Source organism: Phyllobates terribilis, unplaced genomic scaffold (assembly GCF_046119375.1).
Source record: "Phyllobates terribilis strain yellow unplaced genomic scaffold, ASM4611937v1 Scaffold_754__1_contigs__length_715743, whole genome shotgun sequence".
NCBI lineage: Eukaryota > Metazoa > Chordata > Amphibia > Anura > Dendrobatidae > Phyllobates > Phyllobates terribilis.
Window position 1 is genome coordinate 301,370 of NW_027363514.1, and position 14,412 is coordinate 315,781.

At 44.4% G+C, this 14,412-nt stretch overlaps 2 protein-coding genes across 2 annotated transcripts in view; one reads left to right on the plus strand and one right to left on the minus strand.

Annotated features, from left to right (window-relative positions):
- The window catches only part of LOC141238542 (uncharacterized), a 75,582-nt gene extending 73,645 nt beyond the window's left edge, over nt 1-1,937 (minus strand). The window contains exon 1 of the mRNA XM_073668436.1: nt 1,927-1,937. Within this exon, the coding sequence (XP_073524537.1) occupies nt 1,927-1,937 (11 nt within the window). The remainder of the gene's footprint in view (nt 1-1,926) is intronic.
- LOC141238544 (uncharacterized) overlaps nt 1-14,412 on the plus strand; it is a 486,605-nt gene that overhangs the window by 140,556 nt on the left and 331,637 nt on the right. The window lies entirely within an intron of this gene.

Below are 14,412 nucleotides of genomic sequence, written 5' to 3' on the forward strand. Positions count from 1 at the left end.
TTAGCCAACTGATTAGCGGTAGCTGTAATCACAAGTACGCAGGAAATACAGAGACTGGTGGGGGACCCAAGCAGCAATGGTATTCTTATTGGTTTACAACATTCTGCTTTTTACCCTGTCATGTACTAATGAAACCTATATATTTTAGGCCACAGACAACAAGCAGTTTCTTCCTCGGAGTCTGCAGCTGAATAAGTTTCTCATAGACTTATCTTCCATAACGCTAATTATCGTCTCATTTACCGACATTGGAATCGGCATTAGCAATACTGCAGGAGATATTCATTACACGTGACACGAGAAATAATTACTTCATGATGACGACATCTTCTACTATAACTCCAGAAACATATTTGGCCAGAGTCCGTCACTGACTACATCACCACTAGTCATCTATATGAAAGTTTTCCATCTTTCCCCGGCTGTAATCTTTTTATCAAATTAGATCTCATGTATAAAAGTTTGCTTGTAAGAACACCAACACAGGAGTGATTTGAAGCTAATGTCTCCATGTACGGTGTTTTTTTTTTCTGGATAGGTCATAGAAAATATTAAAAATCTCTGAAGTTAATCGCCTCCCTCCTTCCCTCTGTCATTTGCAATCTGAGCTGACACTCTTAGGTGGAGGATTGTACAAATTACACTGGTCAACAAATTGTAACTTTTTTTCTGTTTCCTGTTTTAAAATATGTTGTCTATGTATTTTGAGGAGCTGATTTCAGAAATGTAAATCAGAATTTCTGTAGCATGTACCATTCCCGAGATAGTTTAAGTTTATGATTATAATGATAAGGACAGTGCATAATAAATTGGCACTTATATTAAACTTTTTATTTCAGAAGCGTATTTTTTGTAGAAATAACCAATAAAAATTCATAATATGGACTCTCTTTATTATAATATACAGCACTAAGTCCTGTCCAATCATGCATTGCATTAGTTGTGCACTCTCAGGCACGTCCAGACACAACTGTCAGACTTTGGTAGCATTATATAATAGCAGCAGTAACGACGCTGTAATCTTCATGAGTTTCTTCTGTTTTGAGAAAATTTCATAAAGGAGCAAAACTGTTTAATAAGTAATGAGTTGTAGAATATCGCGTCAATGTCGCAATAGTAGTGATCTCTTTTGTTATACATGTGGAGATTATACCCTTAAAGCCCATAAAAGGAGTATAACTGCAGTTGTTAAGAAGGCATAGGAGTTATATTTTGGATGCTAAATTGGTGACCAAGACAGAGCAAGGGCTACTCATATATGCTGCTCATCTTGCGCTACGAGTTTGAGGTCTTGGCTGAAGGGTGTGCGACCATAGATGCCGTTTGTCATTCTAATGATCGGGAGGGAGCAGAAGGACCATATAACCGATTGTTACTTCTGCACGATGAATGTATCCGGTTTTTCCTTCTAAGAACAGGAGGTCTATTGAATATCCCAACCTTGCTTCTGCAATTTGACCAGTGGGCACGATGAAAGTCTGCCAGTTCCAAAACCACCGCCGGTGTGGAGAATAGAAGAGGGCGATGAAATGATGGTTGATTCATTAGAGATGGAATCTGCTGCTGATTCAGATTTTGAACCATCAATATCAACTGCTCCACGTTTAATATCTCAAGCAAGACTCAACGATCTGGTCAAAGATTTGGGTTTATCAAAGAGTCAGGCAGAACTACTTGGATCAAGGTTGCAAGGGTGGCATCTGTTGCAGCCAGGTACAGAAATTTCAGTATTTTGCAGTCATCAAGAAGATTTAACCAAATATTTCAGTCAACCTGACTGTCTCACTTTTTGCAGTGATATTACTGGATTGTTTTCTGTCCTTGGAGTTGACCATGACCCAAGGGAATGGCGACTGTTCATTGATTCATTGGCCTTAAGTTTGAAGGCTGTCTTGCTACACAATGGCAATGTCTACTCTTCGATACCTATCGGACATGTCGATCAGTATGAAGGAGACCTATGAGAATATGCAGATGCACATTCAATACTCAAGGTACAAATGGAATATATGTGGTGATCTCAAGGTAGTTGCAATTTTATTAGGTTTACAGATGGGATACACTAAGTACTGTTGTTTCCTTTGGGAATGGGACAGTCACGCAAGAGACTCGCATTATATCAGGAAGGACTGGCCACTACGCAATAAATTTATTCCAGGGCAGAAGAATGTTAAACACGAACCATTGGTAGATGAAAAGATGATATTCTTTCCACCTTTGCACATCAAACTGGGATTAATGAAGAACTTTGTCAAAGCAATGAACAAGCAAACTGAAGTCTTTGCTTACTTGCGACAGAAGTTTTCATGCATCAGTGATGCCAAGATAAAAAAGGGTGTTTTCATTGGCCCACAAATCCGAGAGCTAGTAAATGATAGTAAGGCTAAGTGCCCACGATGCAGAAATGCTGCATATTTTTTCCACATCTCCCTGGCAGGAAAAAAGCATGCGTTTTTTACATGCGTTTTTCCTGCCAGGTAGAAGCATTTGTCAAGCGTTTTTGCATGCATTTCTGCATGCGGGTTATCAAGCTCTTTTCCAAGCGATTTTAGCATCACTTGGAAAAGTGCTTGACAACTTGATCACGCTATATAAATCCATGCAACCGGCATGGATTTATATAGTGTGACCAAGTAATAGTAAAAAAAAAAAAAAAAAGAATAAGAATGGTAAAAAATAAAGATTATACTTACCTTCCGATGGCCCCCGGTCTCCTCAGCGATGCGACTGATGTGTTGGGCGGCTCGCGATGGTCTAAAAGGACCTTCCATGAGCCGCCCAACACACCGGACACATCGCTGAGGAGACCGGGGGCCACCGGAAGGCAAGTATCTTTATTTTTTATTTTAAATTCTTTTTTACACAGGTACTATGGTACCCGGGTCTGCTTGAAAAAAGCATAGTGGGCATGCAGCCTTTCTTTGATGGTCTTCTGCATGGTGCAGAACATGTAGTATGGTCGGCCTTCAAGAATGTCGTTTTCAACTTTCTAGGCAACTACAAGGTGCCAAACTATGCTGAACAGTTTGAAAGTTTTCTTCAGTCTTACAAGTCAATGAAGTGCAACATATCACTTAAAATACATTTCCTTCATTCACACATTGACTTTTTCCCAACAAACCTAGGCACTGTAAGTGATGAACATGGTGAAAGGTTTCATCAAGACATTTCCCAGATGGAAAAAAGCTACCAAGGGAGGTGGAGGCCCTCGATGCTGGGTGACTATTGTTGGAATCTTGCCTGTGAATTATCGGACAGTGATTATAAAGAAAATCAATGGCAAAACATTTCTAAACTTGATCGCTGTTGCTGACTTTTGAATTCGGAATATCACATGCCACCACGAATTTGACAGTATTCAATGCATACATAATTGCATTTTTCTCAAAAATCTTAAGTGATAGAGCAATTCTGAAGTTATTTCTCAGCATGACAATTCCGATAAGATTCACCCAATTTCATGGCGGAAACAAAAGCCTTGTTGAACAGTGTTACCTATAGTGTGAAGTGAACCAGCCTAATCAACATGCAGGCCGTCCCTTGTGAAGTAAGAGGATTAAAGTAGACACCTCACAAGGTTTTCCAGTAAGACAAACAGCTGACAGTCTCCAAGACTTAAACAAGAAACTAATACCAGTAGGAAATTGAATGTGGCCGAACAGTGAATCAGCTTAATTAACATGCAAGAGCTTCTTGTAGGGAAAAGACTATGAGGATGTGTATTGTGCATAGACAAAGAGTGCAGATTAACCTATCTGTTCAGACAGGAAAAGGTCTATCAAGGATAAAAGGGATATCTCACACTCTTTAGAAATAGCCATGGTCACCCAGCATACACATTCCTTTCATCAGCACAGCTTCAGCAGTCAGTGTGTCTCCGAATGAAAATATAGAATATTGGAATATACATAAATCCAATATTAATGAGAAATACATTTCCAGCACAAGGGCTAGCCAGAGAAAAGGATACATATTTTCTCATAACTGTAGCCCCTCTGCCAATGAGCCATAAATGCACAGTGGGCACATAACTGACAACAGCTATGCCATTTTTGGTCTCTAAGTAAAAATAAAATCCTTATGGAAAATATGGTGTCAATCTACAACTTCTGCGATCATCCAGAGAGGCGTTATCACATAAGTTGGGGATTCCATAAAATCATGAAGTGCTGAGACCAGCCCACAACCTGGCCCATGTATGAGAGATACACATCATGTATGCAGGAAACCCCGTTCACAAAATGGCCATTTGAAGTGCTCTCCTTCAGCTAAACTGAATCGTCTCTGCGATCGGTGTAGTAAGTTCTCTTGTTAATCCCTTTTATTTTCTGTAACCTTATATGCTGTAGGTACTGTGGGAGTATTTTATCTAGAGGCTCAATGACCGCGGTCACTGCTACGACCGGGCCTAGCCAATGCTAGCCCCTGTTTCAGCTAGATGTGTGTCCTCGGACACACATTCATATCAACATAGTAATGTAGGTTGAATAAAGACCTAGGTGCATCCAGTTCAACCTTCCTTATCTTTTTATACATCCTACAGTCTTGTTTGCTTTTGCGGCTGCTGCTTGACATTAAGTACTGCTGCTCAGCTTACTTGTACCCAGAATACCCAAGGCCTTCTCCTGTTCTGTAGTCCCAAGTATACTCCCATATAATGTATATGCAGCAATAGAATTACTCCGACCTAGTTGCATTACTCTACATTAAACCTCATCCGCCAAGTGTTTGGCCATTCAGTCATCTTATCCAGATCGTTCTGCAATATCATAATGTCAAGATCAGATTTTAATATTCTACATAGTTTGATGTCGTCAGCAAAAACTGACACTTTACTCTCAATCCCATCCCCAAGGTCATTAATAAAGAGGTTAAAAAGAATCGGTCCTAGTACAGATCACTGCAGCACCCCCCTGCTGACTATATCCTAAAATGTAGTATATCCCTCCATGTTTGTCACACAGTCATGGCTTTCATCCAGCTAGGTTTCCGTAATACCCACAACATCGTATTCTGTGACCGATATAAGAGTCTCCAGTTCATTCATTTTGTTTGCGAGACTTCTTGCATTTGCCAGCAGACATTTAATATTATTAGCACATTTATTACTCCTACTCAGCTCCCTACTTTCCTTGCATATCCCAGCCCCTCCTAGATCCTCATTGACTCCTACTACCTCACTCCCATCTTGTCCATGAGCCACAATACACGCTGCCGACCAATCAGAGGCCATCAGATGAAGTCAACGTACACGTGACTAGAGGCGCATGGAAGTGACATCATGCGCTCGCGTCGCTTGCACGCTGAAGTCAGCAGCCAGCTCCATAAAAATACGCAGCGCGACAGAGTGAAGGCGAGTATAATGTGTTGTTGTTTTTTTTAAAATCAGTGAGTACATGGTACCCTAGGCCATAGTACTACATGCACGACTGTGGGTTGTGCATTACGCTACATGCACGACTGTGGGCTGTGCATTACGCTACATGCACGACTGTGGGCTGTGCATTACGCTACATGCACGACTGTGGGCTGTGCATTACGCTACATGCACGACTATGGGCTGTGCATTACACTACATGGAGGACTATGGGCTGTGCATTACGCTACATGCACGACTATGGGCTGTGCATTACACTATATGGAGGACTATGGGCTGTGCATTACACTATATGGAGGACTATGGGCTGTGCATTATACTATATGGAGGACTATGGGCTGTGCATTATACTATATGGAGGACTATGGGCTGTGCATTATACTATATGGAGGACTATGGGCTGTGCATTATACTATATGGAGGACTATGGGCTGTGCATTATACTATATGGAGGACTATGGGCTGTGCATTATACTATATGGAGGACTATGGGCTGTGCATTATACTATATGGAAGACTATGGGCTGTGCATTATACTATATGGAAGACTATGGGCTGTGCATTATACTTCCGCTATGGGGTCCCATGACTTCTAAGTTCATACCTGGTAAGTATAAGGCTATGTGCCCAAGATGCAGAAATGCTGCATATTTTTTCCGCTTCTCCTGGGCAGGAAAAAGGCATGCGGTTTTTACATGCATTTTTCCCGCCAGGTAGAAGAGTTTGTCAAGCGTTCTTCACATGCATTTCTGCATGCAGGTTATCAAGCGCTTTTCCAAGCGATTTTAGCATCACTTGGAAAAGTGCTTGACAACTTGTTCACACTATATAAATCCATGCAACCGGCATGGATAGTAGTGTGACCAAGTTAGTTATAAAAAAAAAAAAGAATAATAATGGTAAAAAATAAAAAAAAATAAAAAAAGATTATATTTTCCTTCCGATGTACTCCGGTGTTTCGTCTGCTCCGTCCGGTGACTTGGGCGGCTCGCGGTGGTGAGTAGGACCTGCGATGACGTCATTGAGTGACAGGTCACATGTCCTTCACAACAACGCGACCCATACAGCAGACCAGACAGAGGGGAGAAAACACCGGGAGGACATCGGAAGGTAAGTAGAATCTTTTTTTTTTTTTTTTTTTAATTCCTTTTTTTTTTAACAGGTTCTATGGTTCTATGGTCTCCTCTCCTCCAGACCTAGGTACCATCCGCACATTGAACCGTGTGATATCCGCATGTGCAGATGGAGTGATGCGGATGTCACGCGGTCCAATGCAAGTCAATGGCGGCGATTACGGCACATAGCCTTATAGAACATTTTTTTACTATACATTAAACGGGGGATATAAATACCAAGATAGGGGACATATCAGGATGAAGGGGGAGGGGAGGGTCAGTCGAAATCTTTGCACCTGGGCCCATCAGACCCTAGTTACACCACTGATTATACTGTGTGGGGGGGATTATGGCACTGTGGGAACATTATACTGTGTGAGGGCATCATACATACTCCATAAGGGGCATAATGGGGGCATTACACTGTGTGGGGGCATCATACATCCTGCATAAGGGGCATAATGGGGACATTACACTGTGTGGGGGCATCATACATACTGCATAAGGGGCATAATAGGGGCATTACACTGTGTGGGAGCATCATACATACTGCATAAGGGGCATAATGGGGACATTACACTGTGTGGGGGCATCATACATACTGCATAAGGGGCATAATGGGGGCATTACACTGTGTGGGGGCATCATACATACTGCATAAGGGGCAAAATGGGGGCATTACACTGTGTGGGGGCATCATACATACTGCATAAGGGGCAAAATGGGGGCATTACACTGTGTGGGGGCATCATACATACTGCATAAGGGGCAAAATGGGGGCATTACACTGTGTGGGGGCATCATACATCCTGCATAAGGGGCATAATGGGGGCATTACACTGTGTGGGGGCATCATACATACTGCATAAGGGGCATAATGGGGGCATTACACTGTGTGGGGGCATCATACATACTGCATAAGGGGCAAAATGGGGGCATTACACTGTGTGGGGGCATCATACATCCTGCATAAGGGGCATAATGGGGGCATTACACTGTGTGGGAGCATCATACATACTGCATAAGGGGCAAAATGGGGGCATTACACTGTGTGGGGGCATCATACATACTGCATAAGGGGCATAATGGGGGCATTACACTGTGTGGGGCATCATACATACTGCATAAGGGGCAAAATGGGGGCATTACACTGTGTGGGGGCATCATACATCCTGCATAAGGGGCATAATGGGGGCATTACACTGTGTGGGGGCATCATACATCCTGCATAAGAGGCATAATGGGGGGCATTACACTGTGTGGGGGCATCATACACCCTGCATAAGGGGCATAAAAGAGTCTCCGTGCTGAAGGGGTTAATGCCCCCTGCGCCCAGTAATGGGGTCTCCACATACCTCCACCTGCAGCGCCGCCACCACATATATGGCTGCTCTGTGCGCACAGGAGCTGTGATGAGGTCACAGGAGGGGAGGAGTCAGGGGTCACATGATCAGGGGCCTCAGTGGATGCAGGACTCTGCTGTGCTGGTTGTCATGGTGCTGGATGAGCTGAAGTTTATGTGTGGGGTCAGGAGGGGTTTACAGTGTGGATGTAGCAGAGCCGCGTGTGTACGAGGTGTACGGAGCAGAGCCGTGTGTGTACGAGGTGTACGGAGCGGAACCGCGTGTGTACGAGGCGTACGGAGCGGAGCCGCGTGTGTACGAGGTGTACGGAGCAGAGCCGTGTGTGTACGAGGTGTACGGAGCAGAGCCGTGTGTGTACGAGGTGTACGGAGCGGAGCCGCGTGTGTACGAGGCGTACGGAGCGGAGCCGCGTGTGTACGAGGTGTACGGAGCAGAGCCGTGTGTGTACGAGGTGTACGGAGCAGAGCCGCGTGTGTACGAGGTGTACGGAGCGGAGCCGTGTGTGTACCAGGTGTAAGGTGCAGAGCCGTGTGTGTACGAGGTGTACGGAGCGGATCCGCGTGTGTACGAGGTGTACGGAGCGGAGCCGTGTGTGTACGAGGTGTACGGAGCGGAGCCGCGTGTGTACGAGGTGTACGGAGCGGAGCCGCGCGTGTACGAGGTGTACGGAGCGGAGCCGCGCGTGTACGAGGTGTACGGAGCGGAGCCGCGCGTGTACGAGGTGTACGGAGCGGAGCCGCGCGTGTACGAGGTGTACGGAGCGGAGCCGCGCGTGTACGAGGTGTACGGAGCGGAGCCGCGCGTGTACGAGGTGTACGGAGCGGAGCCGCGCGTGTACGAGGTGTACGGAACGGAGCCGCGCGTGTACGAGGTGTACGGAGCGGAGCCGCGCGTGTACGAGGAGTACGGAGCGGAGCCGCGCGCGTACGAGGCGTACGGAGCGGAGCCGCGCGCGTACGAGGCGTACTGAGCGGAGCCGCGCGCGTACGAGGCGTACTGAGCGGAGCCGCGCGCGTACGAGGCGTACGGAGCGGAGGCGCGCGCGTACGAGGCGTACGGAGCGGAGGCGCGCGCGTACGAGGCGTACGGAGCGGAGCCGCGCGCGTACGAGGCGTACGGAGCGGAGCCGCGCGCGTACGAGGCGTACGGAGCGGAGCCGCGCGTGTACGAGGCGTGCGGAGCCGGGCGTGCATGAGGCGTGCGGAGCCGGGCGTATACGAGGCATACGGAGCAGATGCTGCCCCTCTCCAGGAGCGATCACAGCAGCTCGGCATGAGACATTCTTGTACTACACAGACTGTCCTGACAGAACACAGCTCGTCAGGACGTAGCCCCGACCTCCAGCGACAGCCGGACAGTCCCATTGGATCGGGGATGATTGGGAGGTTTCTGTATATAAGTTGTGGGTGATAATTGTAGAATTATTAATGTCTTAGTATAAAAGGATGTACCGGAGTGTTTGTGCCGGGGTCCACATGCATGGAGGGGTTGAGGCGGTGCTGGCTGTATTATGCAGACAGCATCTGCCTGTAACAGTAGTAACCAGAAACTACTAGAAACTCTGCACCAAAATGAAGCAAATCCTTATTCTGGGACCTTCGCCTTGTACGTAACACCCCCGGATCCGGTACAAGCCGGGCAGATGTTCTCATTCATGTCATTTTCTGCTTAACGTTCTGCGGTTTTCTGGCCAACTATAAAAAAGAAAAAGCGTAAAACAATATTTGTTTCTGCTGCATTGACATAAGTACAATCTTTCATTATATATAAATCTATTACACGTCGGGTCAATGCTGTAAAGGACAGTAAAGTGCCATGGTTGTGGTTGTGGTTTTTGGGTCACTCTGCTTCCCTCCCAAAAATGCAATCAGAAACTTGTAACTACTGATCTCTCCACAAGAAAAAGCCGACAACTCCATCAATGGGATCATTTTATAAAATTAGGTCTTCGTAAGATGAAAATGGTCTCACAAACCACATTTGTTTTAAATGTTCAGAAAAAAAAACGAAACAAACAAAAATAATAACCTTGCTTTGATTTTTTCCCCATTTTTCAATACTTTATGTGCTAAATTGAATATTGTCATTCCAGACAACAACTAGTCCCACAAAACACAAGCCCTCCGTCTATGTGAATGAAAAAACAAAGTTATATTTTTTGGGAAAAAGGGGAAGAAAAAAACAAAAAATTGGTCTTGTCAGAATAATGTAATTGCTATATATATATATATATATATTTTTTTTTTAAAATTGAATAATTTTACCCCAAACTTGTGATCTGTTATAATATTATCATTCTTCATGCGAGATTAATCATTAGTCTGTAAATAAATCCAAACATCTGGAAGATGTAGAACAATATATCTCTGATCCTCTTCTGCCAGGATAAGCGCCTCCTTTCTGTCCTTTCTGTGATGGAGAAAACGCTTGAAAGATTCAGAAAGTCCGATGAGTTTTTGGAGCTTATTGTAAAGGGCCTTAATGACGACCTGGGAAAGAAACCACCAGAAACAAAGGATCCAACCAGGTAAGTTCTAATGATCCCATCTGATAAAATGATCAGCTTTATTTCCATGGGATTGTTCTGTAGAAGAGATGGGACCTGCAGCATTTTGATCCTGAACTTCACTATGTATAGATGTAGCAAAGCTTAATGTCACAATTCACACAGCGCAGTGATACATTGTCTCAGAAGGTTAGCTCTCATAACAGAATTAACATCACTTATAGTGGAACTAAGCTTACAATTTGTTTTCAGAATTGTGAAAATTATGGCACTTTGCAAAGCACTTCATTAGTTTCTTTGGCGTCATATCCATAAAATGATGATATTAAAGTGGCCTCCAGACCCTGCTTTTCCCCAGTGCAGGAGCGTTGCTAGGGTCCTAAGAGATCAGGGACCCCAGCCCCAAAGTACATGTTTCCCCTATAACCTCCCTGCCACTTAAAAGAGGATTTATACATCTATAATTACAGTATACCACTGTTACTAATCTAAAATACACTATACAAAGACCAATATTCCCAAAATTACTACTATACAAGGCCAAAATGATCCTGCTACACAATGTCCTCTACCATCACCACCACACAGTGAGTCCATATATGAGAGAAAACCCCACAGGGTAAAAGACCATCAAAGGAGTCCAGGGAGTATAAAATCTATCATATTTATTCAGCAATAGAAAAATAGGATGATGGGGGAAGGGACACAACACATATGTGATTGTTAGACATGTAAGCGAAAAAAAGCAAGGCACGCAAGGAAGGGGCCATTCCAGGTATAATGGCTGTCTATAGTATCATCATGGGTATACTAAAATATCCCAAAATAGACACCGCATATATTCCACTGGGGGCAACAGTCATCATATGCAGGTGCATCTCACTAAATTACAATATCATCAAAAAGTTAATTTATTTGAGTTCTTCAATACAAAAAGTGAAACTCCTATATTATATAGAGTCATTACAGACAGAGAGATCTATTTCTAGTGTTTATTTCTGTTAATGTTGACGATTATGGCTTACAGCCAATGAAAACACTAAAGTCAATATCTCAGTAAATTAGAATAATTAACAAAAAGCACCTGCAACGGCTTCCTAAGTGTTTAAAAATGTCCCATAGTCTGTTTCAGTAGGCTCCACAATCATGGGGAAGACTGCTGACTTGACAAATGCCAAGAACGCAGTCATTGACACACTCCACAAGGTCCCAGAGTTCCAATTTTCCTTTGGAAATCAAGGTCCCAGAGTCTGGAGGAAGAGTGGAGAGGCCACAATCCAAGCTGCTTGAGGTCTAGTGTGAAGTTTCCACAATCAGTGATGGTTTGGGGAGCCATGTCATCTGCTAGTGTAGGTCCACTGTGTTTTATCAACACCAAAGTCAGCGCAGCCGTCTACCAGGAAATTTTACAGCACTTCATGCTTCCCTCTGCCGACAAGCTTTTTGGAGATGGAAATTTCATTCTCCAGCAGGACTTGGCACCTGTCCACACTGCCAAAAGTACCAATACCTGGTTTAAAAACAACAGTATCACTCTGCTTAATTGGTCAGCAAACTCACATGACCTTAACCCCATAGAGAATCTATTATAGAGAATCTATGGGGTATTGTCAAGAGGAAGATGAGAGACCCCAGACCCAACAAAGCAGACGAGCTGAAGGCTGCTATCAAAGCCACCTGGGCTTCCATAACACCTCAGCAGTTCCACAGGCTGATCGCCTCCATGCCACGCCGCATTGATGCAGTATTGATACAAAAGGAGCCCTGACCAAGTATTGAGTGCATTTACTGAACATACATTTCAGTAGGACAACATTTTGGATTTTAAAAACATTTTTCAAGCTAATGTTATAAAGTATTTTAATTTACTGAGATAATGACTTTTGTGATTTCATTGGCTGTAAGCCATAATGAGTGGCGTACCGCCAATGGTGGCAGGCCACACCACTGCTATGGGGCCCGTGAGCCTCGGGGGAGCGAGGAGGATAGGTGAGTATTGGGGGGGTGGGAGGTTGCGGCGGCGGAGGAGCGGGCACACGCAGTAGCGGCTGCTGTAGCTACCACGTGTGCCCGCTGCTAAAGGGACATGAATATTCCCTCTTCTCCACTTCCATGGGCGTGGAGAAGAGGGAATATTCATTCTCTTTAGTAGCGGGCACGGAGGAGCGCTGAGCCGTGGCTCCTGCTTACAGTGCCCGCTACTAAAGAGAATGCATATTCACGCTTGTCAACGCTCATAGTCCCGGCGTGGAGAGGAGTGAATATGCCGGCAGCAGCAGCAGCTCACCTCGACAACTGAGAGCGCGCGCTGCTCAGATACCAACATGAGATGCTGGCAGACAGAACACAGCAGCTGTGGAGCAGAGGTGAGGAAGGAAGGTGAGTATAAGTGTTTATTTTTTGTGTGTGCAGTGATGGGGCCACACATACCAGTATTGGGGGGTGAGGAGGCCATACATACCAGGATTGGGGAATGAGGGGGCCATGCATACCAGGATTGGGGGATGAGGGGGCCACACATACCAGGATTGGGGGATGAGAAGGCCACACATACCACTCCTGACCCCATTTCTGGCGATTGGATATTTCCCTGGATCTTGTGTATCCTGCTGCATATTGCTGTATATAACATAGGCTTACGTCATGTGAACAAAGGTCAAATAGCTGTCGGCTGAGAACTCGTCCTGTATGAAAAAATCTGCGATGGAGGTTCCTAATACGGCTTCAAACGAAGATGTGAAATCATCTAAATGTGTATAAGAACTAGCGAGTGATAAAGGAGACAATGGCTGGTAGGTAATAAGTCATTACCTGTCTGCCAATATCTTCTTCTGGAAGACTTCAAGATATCATGTATTACATATTACATATTAGTTTGAAAGAGCACCATGTAATACCACATGTGTCCTGGAGAGGCCACTACGTCCAGCAAAACACAGCTGATTGCTGAGGGTGTTCACTGCCGGACCCCCGACTATCAACTGATCGCCTGCAAGTCCTCATTTGGGGACAGGAGTTGTTCACACTTGGCATATTTTGTGATTCATGAGGGGAGGACAGTAGCCGGATATAGACTTTTTCTATAAAGTCAGATTAAAGGGGTTTTCAGGAATGTTGTTATGTAATATATAGGAGGTTCCCAGTGGTAGAGAAAACACACAGAGCTTTACTTTCTCCTGCTGCTCCAGCTCTGGATCTTCAGCGCTTCCTGTGCTCTATTGTGACAGGCTGCAGGGGTGATGGCTCAACTTCAGCACACATCATTGCTGCAGCCAATCACTGAGCTTAGAAGCTCTGTCAGCATGGCCCACTGAGCCAAGTGATTGGCTACAGAGGTGCAGTCATGATGTCACCCTTGAAGCCAGTGACTAAAGATCAGCGGCAGCGGTGAAGTGCTGGAGCTGGAGCAGGAGGTAGTAAAGCTTCATCTCTTTTACTTAAGTGACGATTTATAGGATTTATATTTAAGTGATGAAAAAAAATTCAGAAATTTGTAAAAATAATAAAAATAATTTGCTTGTGTCTCCACTTTCCGAGATCCGAAAGCCGCGGCGTTTTCATGTTTCGGGAATGGGGCTGCGTGAGGGCTAGTTTTTTGCACCACAAACTGATGGTTATATTGATATCATTTTGGGGTATATACAATGTTTTGTCTGTTATTATATATTTTTTTCTTGTTGCAACGACTGTAAATCTGTAATTCTGGCATTTTATTTAATGTTCTAGTTACGCCGTTTACTAACTGGATTAATTTATTTTATATTTTGATGGATCTGACTTTTACTAACGCAGCGATACCAAATACGTGTATTTTTTAAATGTTTTATATTTCTTAATTTTAAATGGGGGAAAACTGGGATGATTTGAACTTTTATACTTTTTTCAATTTTTTTTTACTTTTCACTGTATTTGTTCGTCTCTTTAGGGAACTTGAATCTGCAGTCATCTGATTGCTTGTGCTATATACAGCATTGCTATATATAGCAGATATCACGGTCTCCTATGAACACTAGCAACAGGCTGGCTGTCACAGGAATACTGTGATGACAG